At 44.1% G+C, this 14,379-nt stretch overlaps 1 protein-coding gene across 2 annotated transcripts in view; it reads left to right on the top strand.

Moving 5' to 3' along the window:
• Window positions 1-14,379, top strand: part of ASMTL (acetylserotonin O-methyltransferase like) — a 94,369-nt gene that overhangs the window by 32,441 nt on the left and 47,549 nt on the right. For both annotated transcript variants that reach the window (XM_044284021.1, XM_044284020.1), the window contains exons 5-9: window positions 2,129-2,193; window positions 2,371-2,435; window positions 7,050-7,158; window positions 10,402-10,795; window positions 13,855-14,017. In XM_044284021.1, the coding sequence (XP_044139956.1) occupies window positions 2,129-2,193; window positions 2,371-2,435; window positions 7,050-7,158; window positions 10,402-10,795; window positions 13,855-14,017 (796 nt within the window). The remainder of the gene's footprint in view (window positions 1-2,128; window positions 2,194-2,370; window positions 2,436-7,049; window positions 7,159-10,401; window positions 10,796-13,854; window positions 14,018-14,379) is intronic.

Genomic DNA, 14,379 nt, shown 5'->3' with positions numbered 1-14,379 from the left:
AAATAACTCTACACACAGCTATTAATGTCTACACCACTGGCAACGAGTGAGAACACCCCTAAGTGAAAATGGCCAAATTGTGCCCAATTAGCCATTTTCCAGCTTTTAGATATTTATTTTTATCCTCTGGATTGGTCATTCGTACCAAATCGATGGAGGTCTGATGCCCAGTACCCCCTTTGATCATCTGTTTGCGGCACCCGCTGGAAACATGACAGTAGCACCAGAGGTAGAAGACTCCGTCCATTCAGTTGAAGCCTTGAGCTGCCTCTCCTTTTATACGTGGACACGGGACCCCATTCTCGTCATCATTTGCTGTCTGACTGCTGTATTCCTATGGATAGGGGATATTTTTGTATTTAGGGGACAGCCTTTTTAATAAGACTGCTTTTGTAGCCTGCAGATTGTATGTAGCTCTTGCTGCTGACTGGTACTGCACATGGCTGCTGCTTTGACCACTCTGGGATAAATGACATCCATCCTAAAACCCACCCCATACACAGCTTATATCCTTATATCTCCTTTAACCTATTTAGCTGGAGGAGAGTTGGGAGATCTCCATACACATTAGATAGTAAGGTGGTCCTGCTGAAGTTGATGAATTCAGCTAGTGCCCCATGAACGCCGATATTAGTGACAAATAAGTGCTCATTGTGTCAGAAAGCTCTGAGACCTTTTATGTTCTATCTTGGTAAGGGTCCATTCACACGTCCACAAAATAGGCCCACATCCGCTCCAGAATTTTGCGGAACGGGTGCACACCCATTCCTTTTTTAATGGGGCTGCAAACGTTGCGGACAGCACACAGTGTGCTGTCCGCATCCGCACTTCTGTCCCGCGGCTGCGCCAAAAAATAGAACATGTCGGTGTCCATGTTTTGCGGATCTGCAATTTTCAGACCGTGAAACAGTTGCGGATGTGTGACTGGACCTTTAGAGAGAGGCTCCTATGCATAAAAAATGTAAGTTAAGCCACTTTGCAAATATCATGGTTCACGGATGACATTTGCATGTCTGTTTGGCTGATGCATTCATATTGCATTTGCAGGGTAAGTTTAAATTGTAACTAACTTTTTAAATGTGTAGGGTCTGTTTTTTTTTAAATGTGTTAGGGAATTATTTACATTTATTAGAAAGCAGCACTCTAACAGGAGGTTCAGCCTTCAGCGCCTACTGAACTCTACAGGTGACTAACTATAGCAGGGATGTCGAACCTGAGGCTCTCCAGCTGTTGCAAAACTACAACTCCCAGCATGCAAAGACTGCCTACAGCAGGGCATTGTGGGAATTGTAGTTTTACAACAGCTGGAGAGCCACAGGTTGGCCATCCCTGAACTATAGCATACCGAGGCAGGCCTCTAGGCTTCTGGCTTCTTACCCCAGCCCTGCCTTCCTACTTGTCTAATATATTTTAATATAAAAAAAAAAACTAAGGTTTTACAAGCTTCTTTGCATATTTTATCTGACACTAACACTGATCACTGGCTACAGCACTCTGACCAACATGTTCCTGGCTAGTGCTGAGAAGATGGAGAGGAGCATTGCTGCCAGCGATCAGCATGCATACAGGAATACAGTCTGCGGACTGTCGGCGCTGATTTCTGCAGTCCCGCCCCTCTCCTTAGCTTCCCAGCTCTATCCAGGACGTGCTGCAGGATAGAGGGGGAACTCTGCTGCCAATTAACAGCACTGGTATCATATCAAATCCACTGGGAAACATGGAAAATCTTAGTTTTTTTGTAAAAACTATTAGGGTACTTTCACACTAGTGGCAGGGGACTGCCGCTCTGTTCCCATTGATTAAAATGGGGGCGGGGCGGAGTTCCGTCGGCAGCACGGCAGTGCACGCCGAGAGGTGGCCGGACTAAAAGTACTGCATGCAGTACTTTTAGTCCTGCCTCCTCTCGGCGTGCACTGCCGTGCTGCCGCCGGAACTCCGCCCCCATTATAGTCAATGGGGACGGAGAGAACATGAGTCATTATCCACAGCAATGTCTCCTTCTGCCTTGCTTATTGCCAGTGAGAACGTGTTTATTCTTGTACAGTGTGTTACTATACCAGTGTGAGAATTGGACCGTTGTTATAGACCGGATGTGGTATCTGATAATGACCCTGTCCTCTTTTTACAGACACTGAAAGGAGCAATCCTTGAGAAGCCTTGTGACAAACAAGATGCTTACAATATGCTATCAAGGTTGGAGGCTTTTCTAGTGAACAGCTCATTTATCTTTGCTTTTTGTATTAAAATACCACACGCCATGCGGATGACAAATATGCAAATGATTTAACCTGCGTTTTGACAATCTTTTGTGCGCTCTCTGAATGATGTGGCAAAGGTAGCGCTAACAATTATTTCTCCAATACCTCATAGGTTGAGTGGTAAAGAACATAGCGTCTTTACAGGAGTTGTAATCGTGCATTGCAGAAGTAAAGAAGGTATGCTTGTCATATAAGGAGTTGTGTCTTATAGATGCAGAACGTTTAAGCATTTTGTTCCAAACCGATTCAGGATTGTGACACGACACTTACGACCTGTCTGTTCAGTACACCTTTTAGGGAAAGATGGTTAAAAAGCCTATCTAGGAAACTGGCTGACCTGTTACATGTGCGCTTGGCATCTGTGTTGGTCCCATGTTCTTATGTGCCTGCATTGCTGAGAAAAATGATGTTTTAATATATGCAAATGAGCCTCTAGGAGCAATGAGGGTGTTGCTGTTACTCCTACAGGTTCTGACAGGGCCAGGCGTTATGATGTTTTCACTGCCTGGCCTTGTCAATTAAATTTGCAGAGAAAGTGGAACCTCTGGGTGTAACGGCAACGCCCCCATTGCAACTAGAGGCTTATTTGCATATATTAAAACGCCATAATTTTTTTTCTCAGCAATGGGGGCACATATGTCCCATTAACACAGATCCCTTCAGCTGCCAAGCGCACATGGGTAACAGGTCAGCCAGTGTCATAGGTACAAACCTGCTGACTGATGCCCTTTTAAAAGGAATCAGACAGCAGGTGTTTTTGGTGCCCTAACTAAAGGTATCACAAACTAGTGCCAGATCCACTGGGTCACTTTCTTAATTTACCTGGCCCCTTTGATCTATTTATTACATAGTGCAAGCTGATAAGCTCTGATATTCATGAAAAACCAGCTCTCCCCACCTCCTGGGTGCTGATTGCTTTGGGAAAAAAATATATCTATGAGAGGCAGTGGGTGGGGAGAGCCTGGGCTCATTAGAAGATGCTGTGAGGGTCCAACATCCCGCACCCCACCGATCAGAAACATAGAATGTGTCGGCAGATAAGAACCATTTGGCCCATCTAGTCTACCCAATATACTGAATACTATGGATAGCCCCTGGCCCTATCTTATATGAAGGATGGCCTTATGCCTATCCCATGCATGCTTAAATTCCTTCACTGTATTTGCAGCTACCACTTCTGCAGGAAGGCTATTCCATGCATCCACTACTCTCTCAGTAAAGTAATACTTCCTGATATTACTTTTAAACCTTTGCCCCTCTAATTTAAAACTAGATCAGCTGTTCTCTGGTGCTGGAACTAGCACTTTCAACAGAACAGGAAGCACAGCTCCATTCAAAGTGTAGTGGCCGGTACTACTGTGGCTTAGGGTACTTTCACACTAGCGTTAAAGTTTTCCGGTATTGAGTTCTGTCCTAGGGGCTCAATACAGAGAAAAAAAATGCTTCAGTTTGGTCCCCATTCATTGTCAATGGGGACAAAACAGAACGGAATGCACCAAAATGCATTCCGTTCTGTTTAGTTTAGTTTCCAGACCGGAGAGAAAGCCGCAACATGCTGCTTTATTCTTTCCGTCCTTGGGATGCAGAGCAAAACGAATCCGTCATCACCCCCAATGCAAGTCAACGGGGACAGATCAGTTTTCTCTGACACCATAGAAAACAGATCCGTCCTCCCTTGACTTTCAATGGAGTTCAAAACGGATCCGTTTTGGCAATGTTAAAAAAAAAAAAAAGTTAAAGATAATACAACTGGATCAGTTCAAACTGATGCAGATGGTTGTATTATCAGTAATGGAAGTGTTTTTGTTGAACCCTGCCAGATCCAGCAGAAACTCTAGTGTGAAAGTAGCCTTAGGTTCCCTTCACCTCAGTGGGAGCTAAACTGCAGTAACAAAGAACGGCCACTACACTTTGAATGGAGCTGTGCTTCCCATTCTGTTCAAAGTGCTAGTTCCAGCACCAGAGGCTGCAGAGAACAGCTGCTCGGTGGGGTGTGGGGTGTTGGACATTGTCCACAAGAAACTCCCAACAAAAATCACGCTATAGGAACCACTATCCCAGGAGGGGAAAGTCGGGGAGATAAAACCTAACTTTTAATAATAATCAATAAAACTGGTACTCGTGCACTACACCAAAAAATGCCAATAATAAATAAATGAAGCAGCATACTTAGCCAACCCCGGAATTGGGACGTACCAAGTCCAATAGTACAGTAAATGATCAATCACAGGGCACAAATTGTTGAGAATAGGAAAACTCTTACCAATCATAAGGTGCCTCATGCAGTTGTCATTTAAATACATGTACTTGTGCTGCAAGTAAAATTCGGATACGTGTAGTCCAGCTTCAAATTCAGGTGGCCAAACACATCATGTATAGATAGGCAGCGGTAACATCTGACCCCAAGATGTGGGAAGGGACCATCTATACAGAGCACTCGCCCCGAAAGGGGCAAACGTGTCTGGATACTTGACCCTAGACCGGGCGATATCCCTGTTGGACCCTATAAGCACTTCCCGACATGCCACGTTTCGTCTTGATAACTCGTCAGGGGAAACTCTACTTAGGGTATCTTCAAAGTATAGTGCTCTGTATAGATAGGCAGGGTATTTCTAGTCCCTTCCCACATCTTAGGGTCTACTAGGGTCAGATGTTCCCTCTGCCTATCTATACATGATGTGTTTGGCCACTTGAATTTAAAGCTGAACTACACGTATCCGAATTTTACTTGCAGCAGAAGTACATGTATTTGAATGAGGCACCTTATGATTGGTAAGAATTTTCCATTTATCAGTATTCTCAACCATTTGTGCCCTGTGATTGATCATTTACTGCGCTATTGGATTTGGTAGGTCCCAATTCCGGGGTTGGCTAAGTATGCTGCTTAATTTATTTATTATTGGCATTTTTTGGTGTAGTGCACTAGTACCAGTTTTATTGATTATTATTAAAAGTTAAGTTTTATCTCCCTGACGTTCCCCTCCTGGGATATTGGTTCCTATAGTGTACAGGGGGATCCAATGGTGGTCACTGGGTGTACAGTACAGACCAAAAGTTTGGACACACCTTCTCATTCAAAGAGTTTTCTTTATTTTCATGACTATGAAAATTGTACATTCACACTGAAGGCATCAAAACTATGAATTAACACATGTGGAATTATAAACATAACAAAAAAGTGTGAAACAACTGAAAATATGTCATATTCTAGGTTCTTCAAAGTAGCCACCTTTTGCTTTGATTACTGCTTAGCACACTCTTGGCATTCTCTTGATGAGCTTCAAGAGGTAGTCACCTGAAATGGTCTAATGGTCTTCCTACAGTCTTGAAGGAGTTCCCAGAGATGCTTAGCACTTGTTGGCCCTTTTGCCTTCACTCTGCGGTCCAGCTCACCCCAAACCATCTCAATTGGGTTCAGGTCTGGTGACTGTGGAGGCCAGGTCATCTGACGCAGCACCCCATCACTCTCCTTCATGGTCAAATAGCCCTTACACAGCCTGGAGGTGTGGTTGGGGTCATTGTCCTGTTGAAAAATTAAATGATGGTCCAACTAAACGCAAACCGGATAGAATAGAATGCCGCTGCTAGATGCTGTGGTAGCCATGCTGGTTCAGTATGCCTTCAATTTTGAATAAATCCCCAACAGTGTCACCAGCAAAGCACCCCCACACCATCACACCTCCTCCTCCATGCTTCACGGTGGGAACCCGGCATGTAGAGTCCATCCGTTCACCTTTTGTGCGTCGCACAAAGACACTGTGGTTGGAACCAAACATCTCAAATTTGGACTCATCAGACCAAAGCACAGATTCCCACTGGTCTAATGTCCATTCCTTGTGTTCTTTAGCCCAGACAAGTTTCTTCTGCTTGTTGCCTGTCCTTAGCAGTGGTTTTCTAGCAGATATTCTACCATGAAGGCCTGATTCACACAGTCTCCTCTTAACAGTTGTTCTATAGATGTGTCTTCTGCTAGAACTCTGTGTGGCATTGACCTGGTCTCTAATCTGAGCTGCTGTTAACCTGTGATTTCTGAGGCTGGTGACTCGGATTAACTTATCCTCCGCAGCAGAGGTGACTCTTGGTCTTCCTTTCCTGGGGCGGTCCGCATGTGAGCCAGTTTCTTTGTAGCGCTTGATGGTTTTTGTGACTGCACTTGGGGGACACTTTCAAAGTTTTCCCAATTTTTCGGACTGACTGACCTTCATTTCTTAAAGTAATGATGGACACTCGTTTTTCTTTACTTGGCTGCTTTTTTCTTGCCATAATACAAATTCTAACAGTCTATTCAGTAGGACTATCAGCTGTGTATCCACCTGACTTCTCCACAACGCAACTGATGGTCCCAACCCCATTTATAAGGCAATAAATCCCACTTATTAAACCTGACAGGGCACACCTGTGAAGTGAAAACCATTTCAGGTGACTACCTCTTGAAGCTCATCAAGAGAATGCCAAGAGTGTGCAAAGCAGTAATCAAAGCAAAAGGTGGCTACTTTGAAGAACCTAGAATATGACATATTTTCAGTTGTTTCACACTTTTGTTATGTATATAATTCCGCATGTGTTAATTCATAGTTTTGATGCCTTCAGTGTGAATCTACGATTTTTTTATAGTCGTGAAAATAAAGAAAGCTCTTTGAATGAGAAGGTGTGTCCAAACTTTTGGTCTGTACTGTGTGTTTTGTTGGGGGGGGGGGGGGTGTGTGTATGTGTGTGTGTGTGTGTGTATATATCACTCAAACTTCTATGCTGCCTGGACAAGTCATCTTCTGATACTTGTTAATGTTTCAGAAAACCATTTGGAAACTGATATCATAGATTTTTATGAAGAAACAAAAGTTAAATTTGCAGATCTGTCGGAGGACCTCCTGTGGGAGTATATTGACAGTGGAGAACCAATGTAAGTCTACCTTATTGCAGCAGAGAAGAAGCAATATGTAAATGTGGAAAATAGCGCGGACAATAAAGATGTATTTGCTTATGGTAAAAATATATTGTATATTAACATTCACTTTTTATAGAGAATGTGTCAGCTCGAGAGACCCCTTTACCTTAAAGGGGTTATCCAAGACCTATAATGCCCTCCCAAAGGCCCAGGCCCCTCACGCAGATTGTACTTCTCTCTCTCTCTGCTGCTGCATCTCCCCATCGGGCAGATGGAAACATCCGGCATTGTAGGGGGTTGGGGGTATGTTTGTGGGAAGCCAGTAGCAGGCCGCAACGGGGAAGAGCCTCCTAGCATCACCTGCTATAGCTATTAAACTTATGTATGTCCAGTAGATTTCGGGCACCAATCGGACCACTATAAAGACACATAAAAAATAAATTGGCTCAAAATTGGGTGTTCAAGATTTGACATTCAGTTTAAAGGGGTTATCCAAGACCTATAATGCCCATACTATACTACAGAACTAGCCCTGTACCATGGATGCACAGATCTCCTCATTTAGCCCAGGGCTTGTGCCTTTTCTCAGGGGGAATGTCCTGTCTGCTCCAGCTCTCTCCCATTGCCCAGGGCTTGTGCCTTTTCTCGGGGGGAATGTCCTGTCTGCTCCAGCTCTCTCCCATAGCCCAGGGCTTGTCTTTTCTCAGGGGGAATGTCCTGTATGCTCCAGATCTCTCCCACAGCCCAGGGAGTGTGTCTTTTCTCAGGGGGCATGTCCTGTCTGCTCCAGCTTTCTCCCACAGGTCAGGAAGTGTGTCTTTTCTCAGGGGGCATGTCCTGTCTGCTCCAGCTTTCTCCCACAGGTCAGGGAGTGTGTCTTTTCTCAGGGGGCATATCCTGTCTGCTCTAGCTCTTTTGCACAGCCTAGGGCAGGCATGTCCAAACTGCGGCCCTCCAGCTGTTGCAAAACTACAACTCCCAGCATGCCCTAATAGCTGTAAGCTATCCAGGCATACTGGGAGTTGTAGTTTTGGAACAGCTGGAGGGCCGCAGTTTGGACATGCCTGGCCTAGGGCTTGTGTCTTTTCTCAGGGGGCATGTCCTGTCTGCTCCAGCTCTTTCCCACAGTCCACGGAGTGTGTCTTTTCTCAGGGGGGTGTCCTGTCTGCTCCAGCTCTCTGCCACAGCCTAGGGCTGGTGTCTTTTCTCAGGGGGCATGTCCTGTCTGCTCCAGCTCTTTCCCACAGTCCAGGGAGTGTGTCTTAAGAGTTGTCATTTCTGCTGCAGCTCTCTTCCTGTCACAGCAGTAGATAGGGCTGGTGACAGTTGAGAGATGTAACTGAGCATGTGTGTCCACCTCAGGTGGCCAGAGAAATAAGGAAAAGAACAGTATGTGGTTCTATACAGATACTGGGCATCATTTTGTCTAAGGCTCCATTCACACATCCGCAATTCCATTCCGCATTTTGTGGAACAGAATTGCGGCCACATTCATTCGAGCGGCCCCGATCCGGAGTTGCGGACCCACACTTCCGGGTCCGCAATTCCGATCCTAAAAAAAATAGAACATGTCCTATTCTTGTCCGCAATAGTGGACAAGAATTGGCATATTCTATTAGTGCTGGCCGCATAATGCGGAACACACATTGCCACTCTCCGTGTTTTGCGGATCCGTGAAACACACACGGATGTGTGAATGGACCCTAAGACTACTTTCACACTAGCGTTTTTTGCTGGATCCGGCAGGGTTCAGCAAAAACGCTTCCGTTACTGATAATACAACCATCTGCATCCGTTATGAACGGAACCAGTTGTGTTATCTTTAACATAGCCAAGACGGATCCGTCATGAATTCCATTAAAAGTCAATGGGGGACGGATCCATTTTCTATTATGTCAGATTGTGTCAGAGAAAACGGATTCTTCCCCATCTTGCTCCGCATTCCAGGACGGAAAGCAAACCGCAGGATTCCGTTCTGTTCAGTTACGTTTTGTCCCCATTGACAATAAATGGGTACAAAACAGTAGTATTTTTTTTTTTTTCGGTATTGAGCCCCCATGACTAATCTCAATACCGGAAAATATTAACGCTAGTGTGAAAGTACCCTAACTCAGTGGCTCTAATACATATTTAATTGCATGGAGTTACAGTTCTATTCAGATCCAGATTCTGTTTTGAAAAATGTAGAATATTTTTAATGGGACAACCCCTTTAAGCTGTGTAGGCAAGCCTGTATTCACAAGGCCCTCTGGTGCTCGTGATCTTCAATAAATCTTCCGTATAGAAGGTAATCAGTGCTAGGCTACTTTCACACTGGCGTTTCTGGGTCAGCTTGTGAGATCTGTTTCAGGGCTTTCACAAGTGGCCCAAAACGGATCAGTTTTGCCCCAATGCATTCTGAATGGATAAGGATCCGTTCAGAATGCATCAGTTTGGCTCCGTTCTGCCTCCATTCCGCTCTGTATGCGGACACCAAAACACTGCTTGCAGCGTTTTGGTGTCCGCCTAGCGAAGCAGAGCCAAACGGATCCGTCCTGACTTACATTGTAAGTCAAGGGGGACGGATCCGTTTTCACTGACACAATATGGTGCAATGGGATCCGTCCCCCATTGACTTTCAGTGCAAGTCAGGACGGATCCGTTTGACTTACACTTGGACGGATACAAGCGTTTGCATTATAGGTGCGGATCAGTTTGTGCCGATACCAGACGGATCCGCACCTAAACGCAGGTGTGAAAGTAGCCTAAGTGGGAATTTTTCATTATTATCGGTTTTAAAGTCATTATGCGTTTTGTCAGAAAAATTAATCATTTGTGAGAAATGGATATTTTCATATTGACACTGATGCAAAAAAAATAAAAAAATAATGGATATGACCGGTTTAATTAAAATTGACAAATGACCCATGGGCCGTTTTTCCACCGCCTCATTTGCTAAAAGTTGCTCCTTTTAGAGGGTAGTTTTATTCCAGCCACCTCTCGCCATGTTTGCCGTACTGCGGCCGGACCTCCGGCCCTCCTCCATTATACTGAATGGGACCGGAGCGGACTTCCGGCGGCACGCATGCACTAGCAGCAGCACGGATCCGGCAGGCTGTTCACCCGCTAATGTGAAAGTAGCCTAAAAGAGGCCTTACCGACAGAGAGACCAGAATAAAATCCCATTAAAAATAGGATCAATATAAAGGAAGGAACATGAACCAAAAATGAGGCGCGAACGGAGACATTACGTTAAATAATGTTCTCTTCCTAATGCAGGGACAAAGCTGGAGGCTATGGCATTCAGTCTCTCGGAGGGATGCTGGTAGAAAGTGTGCATGGGGATTTCCTAAATGTGGTCGGATTTCCCTTGAATCACTTTTGTAGAAAACTGACTGAAATCTACCACCCTCCACCCAAAGAAGCCATCCACAGAGTGAAGCACGATTCCATTCCTTACGTTGAGAGTTTTGAGAACCTCAGTGATGTAGAAGAAGATTGCACCTCTACCAGCAAGACCTGCGAGGCAAAGAAAGTGGTTCAAGATGGTGTTTGTACGGCCGGTAGCTCAGGATCCGCCGGGCTTCAGAATGGGATCGAAGAAACGCCCGTCCACTGTGCTCAGCAACTGTCCAAAATAACCCAACTCCTTGATGGTTTTAAGGCTTCTCAGGTAATGGGATTTTTATAATGCTGGGAGTTGTAGTTACATCAACAGTGAAGACCGCAAGAGCATAAGATTACAGCTTTGACTGCATAGTTCTTGTGCATTTAATACATTAATTACCATGAGGGCTTGTTTTTTGTGCAGGACAAGTTGATTTTAATGGCACCATTTTGGGGTACACAGAACTTACTAATTAACTGTTATTACCGGGGCTGTCTCACTTCAGCCAGAGCATTTATTATGTAGAGCAAGTTAATACAAGGCACTCTGTAATGTATTGTGATTGTCCATATTGCCTCCTTTGCTGGCTTGGTTCATTTTTCCACCATATTATACACTGCTCCTATCCAGGGGTTATGACCACCCTGTAGTCCAGCAGTGGTGGTCATGCTTGCACACTATAGAAAAAAGTTCCGGTCTCTCTTGGTCAGGACCATGGGAGAGCACACAGGCACGCATGCGCAGCAGCTCCCGCCTCTTTGTATCTATGCTGCAGCAGTGGCCTTAACCCCCAGATACGAGCAGTGTATAATGTGATGAGAAAATGAATCAAGCTGTCAAAGGAGGCAATATGGATAATCACAATACAGTAGTAAGTGCCTAATTTTGTCTACATGATGAATGCCATTTGCTGAAGTGAGAGAACCCTTTAACACTTTTTGGGGGGGAGGGGGGATGGGGATAAAAAACGCAATACTGCCACTGAGATTTAGCATTTTACATTTTGTGGCATTAATTTTTTGGGCATAAATAACATAATTTAAATCATTGGGTCAGGACAATTACTGTACATCAATACATATAGTTCTTTTACGTTTTACTACTTTTGCACAGCAAAATTGTCGCATCTCAAGACCTACAATTTATTTATTTTTTGTCTATGGTGCTGCGCTAGGGCTCTTTTTTTTTTTTTTTTTTTTTTGTAGTTTTCATTGGTTACATAATGCTATTTTTGGTGGCCAATAAGCAAAAAACGTTATTTTTTTTACAGCATTTACTGTATAGGATAAATGACATGAGAATTGTGTAGTGCTGGTCATCAGGGACGCAGAAATACCAAGTGTAGGGGAGGGTATATTATTTTTGCGGTTTAATCCATTTGAAAAGCTTTTTTATAAAACTTTAAAGGCGTTATCTGATAAATGATAATGATGACCTATTCTCATGTATTCCTCATGTATGCCCACTGTACTATAGATTAATGCAGTTTGTTAAACGTTTAGCTAAGCTTTAAGCTTTTTATCACGGCACAACTTGAATAATGTTTTTCTGCAGAACATAATTCATGAGGTGAGCTGGTGGCCTTTGACTTGTCTCAACGCGATCCGACAAGGACATCTTGTTACCAGATAAAGTTTGTGAATTCTCTGCGGTATTCCTTGTTGGAGTCGCTGAACCTGGCAGGTTTTCATCATCATCTACCTCATCTGTACTGGTTGTACCTGGATCATAGCCACAAAGCTTTTTAAAATGGGACACAATTCTTGTGACCTGATGACCATTATTTTAAGCAGTAACCATGGTACCTTTTGACTTGTGTGACTTGAAAGGGTTCAGGATGGTATTGTGATGATTTGTCACTTAGGTCACAACCTTTTAACAAGGACCAAATCTCTCACTTCCACCTGTGACTGCAATAACTGCTGGTCACTGCCTGCCCTGTGAGAGATCTGGGAAGATCGGATAGACTTGCAGCACGTGAGTCTATCTGACAGGTCTTTCTGTGTTTCCCTTCTGTTTGTTGTTGTGGGCAGGATCCCACCTCTCCACAGGTTCTGCTAGTTAGCTGTTTTAGAGGCTCTATTTAAGTCTGGTTGTTTGTGGATCCTCTACTTTCCGCTTGTCTCAAGCTAAGTCTTCCTGTTTTCTCTTTTGTGCGTGTGTTGCTGCTAGGTCTCAGGGTTTCACGGTGGAAGGTACTGGCTGTCTCATTCCCCTCTCCCTAAGTTAGGGTTTGCTACAGTGTCAGCAGGGCATAGGTTCCAGCGTATGAGTTTGTTCACCATCAGGACTTGCTCATACTGTCAGCAGTCAGGGAGAGGCTCAGGGATTGTTAGGAGGTTACCATTCCCTCCTCCCTAGCTTTGGGGCCCAGTCTGTTTTCCTGTTGCTGTTAGTTTTCTTGGTGTTCCTCTTATCCCCACTTGCTGTGACACTGCCCTTATCTGCATATCTCTTCATCTTGTCTTTTGAGATGGAATCATTGAGAACAAATGGAATCTGGATAGAAACTACCGTGACGGCTCTGTATTGTTTAAGGCAGGCATGCTCAACCTGCGGCCGTCCAGCTGTTGCAAAACTACAGCTCCCATAATTCCCGGACAGCCTACAGCTATCTCCCTACAGAAGGGTATGGTGGGAGTTGTAGTTTTACAACAGCTGGAGGGCCACAGGTTGAGCATGCCTGGTCTAAGGAATCTGTATAACTCTTGTTGTAAATCCTTGTGTTCCAGAGTTGTGTTGTTGATTGATTTTCATGAACTGTTCCACCTCACCATTGGCCTGAGACCAGTAAGGAGTTATTTTTCTGTGGGTGAGGCCAAGATAAGCTGCAAAAGACTGCAAATATTCAATGTTGTAAGGCGACCCATTATCAGTCTTTACTGTATACCATAGGCAGAGAAGATCTTGTCCAATTTTGGTCAATGGCTGGAAACCTAGAAGAATCATCCATGACAACCATTAAATAGGAATGATCTGGCAATTATAACTTTAATGATGGTGGCAGATTTTATTTTCACATTTTCTAAATACACTTCAGGGACCAACTAATGATTAAGGCAATTTTCCTCCAAAAGGGGGAAAGCCGCTACCCACATTTTCTAGCTAATCCAGTCACATCCAAGGTGCAAGCGGATGTAAAACTTGCACAAATATGCTTTGTATATAAGTATTTGTAATATATTAGATGGATATGTTTCAGGGAGGATTATAATATTATACTTGTATCCTGTAGCAAGCTATATTTTTTTCAAACCTAATCTGGCAACCTAAACCTTGTCCATGTGTACAGCGGAGATAAATGTCCAGCACTCTGATTTTCTCCACTTGTCTTCTGTTTACAGACATTGTTTGCAGCATCTAAACTGAAGGTCTTTGATAAGTTGAAAGATAAAGGTGCGCTGAAGGCCATGGAAATTGCAGATAAGATTAATGCTTCTGTACATGGAGCTGAAAGGCTTCTTGATGCTTGTGTTGCCCTTGGCCTGCTGGAGGAAACTCATCAAGGTGAATCTTAGTGGTAATTTATTTCTATGTAATGTTATAGTCTTGAAGACCTTAGAATGAGAGCGAGAAATCTATCAGTATATGGTAGCATTCCCGCGTGCAATTGATTTTCACAAGGGAAACTAATATTGCCAAACTTCAAACTAGTTTTTCTCTCTGGCTGAGCTTGCACTTTAATCTTTGATGCCTGGGTGCTGACACACAAGGGGAATTTGCTAAAGAACATCTCTCCTCACCCCTCCTTTTGATTGACAGGGCCAGGCATCAGAAATATCTTCTCTCACCTGGCCCTTCGCCATACAGCACACCCTTGGCGCATGCACAGTAGATCTAATTATCTGGCGTGCCAAGACTGTATTGTA

This window comes from Bufo gargarizans, chromosome 3, assembly GCF_014858855.1.
Source record: "Bufo gargarizans isolate SCDJY-AF-19 chromosome 3, ASM1485885v1, whole genome shotgun sequence".
NCBI lineage: Eukaryota > Metazoa > Chordata > Amphibia > Anura > Bufonidae > Bufo > Bufo gargarizans.
Note: the sequence above shows the minus strand (reverse complement) of the source record. Positions and strands in the feature narration are given on the sequence as shown.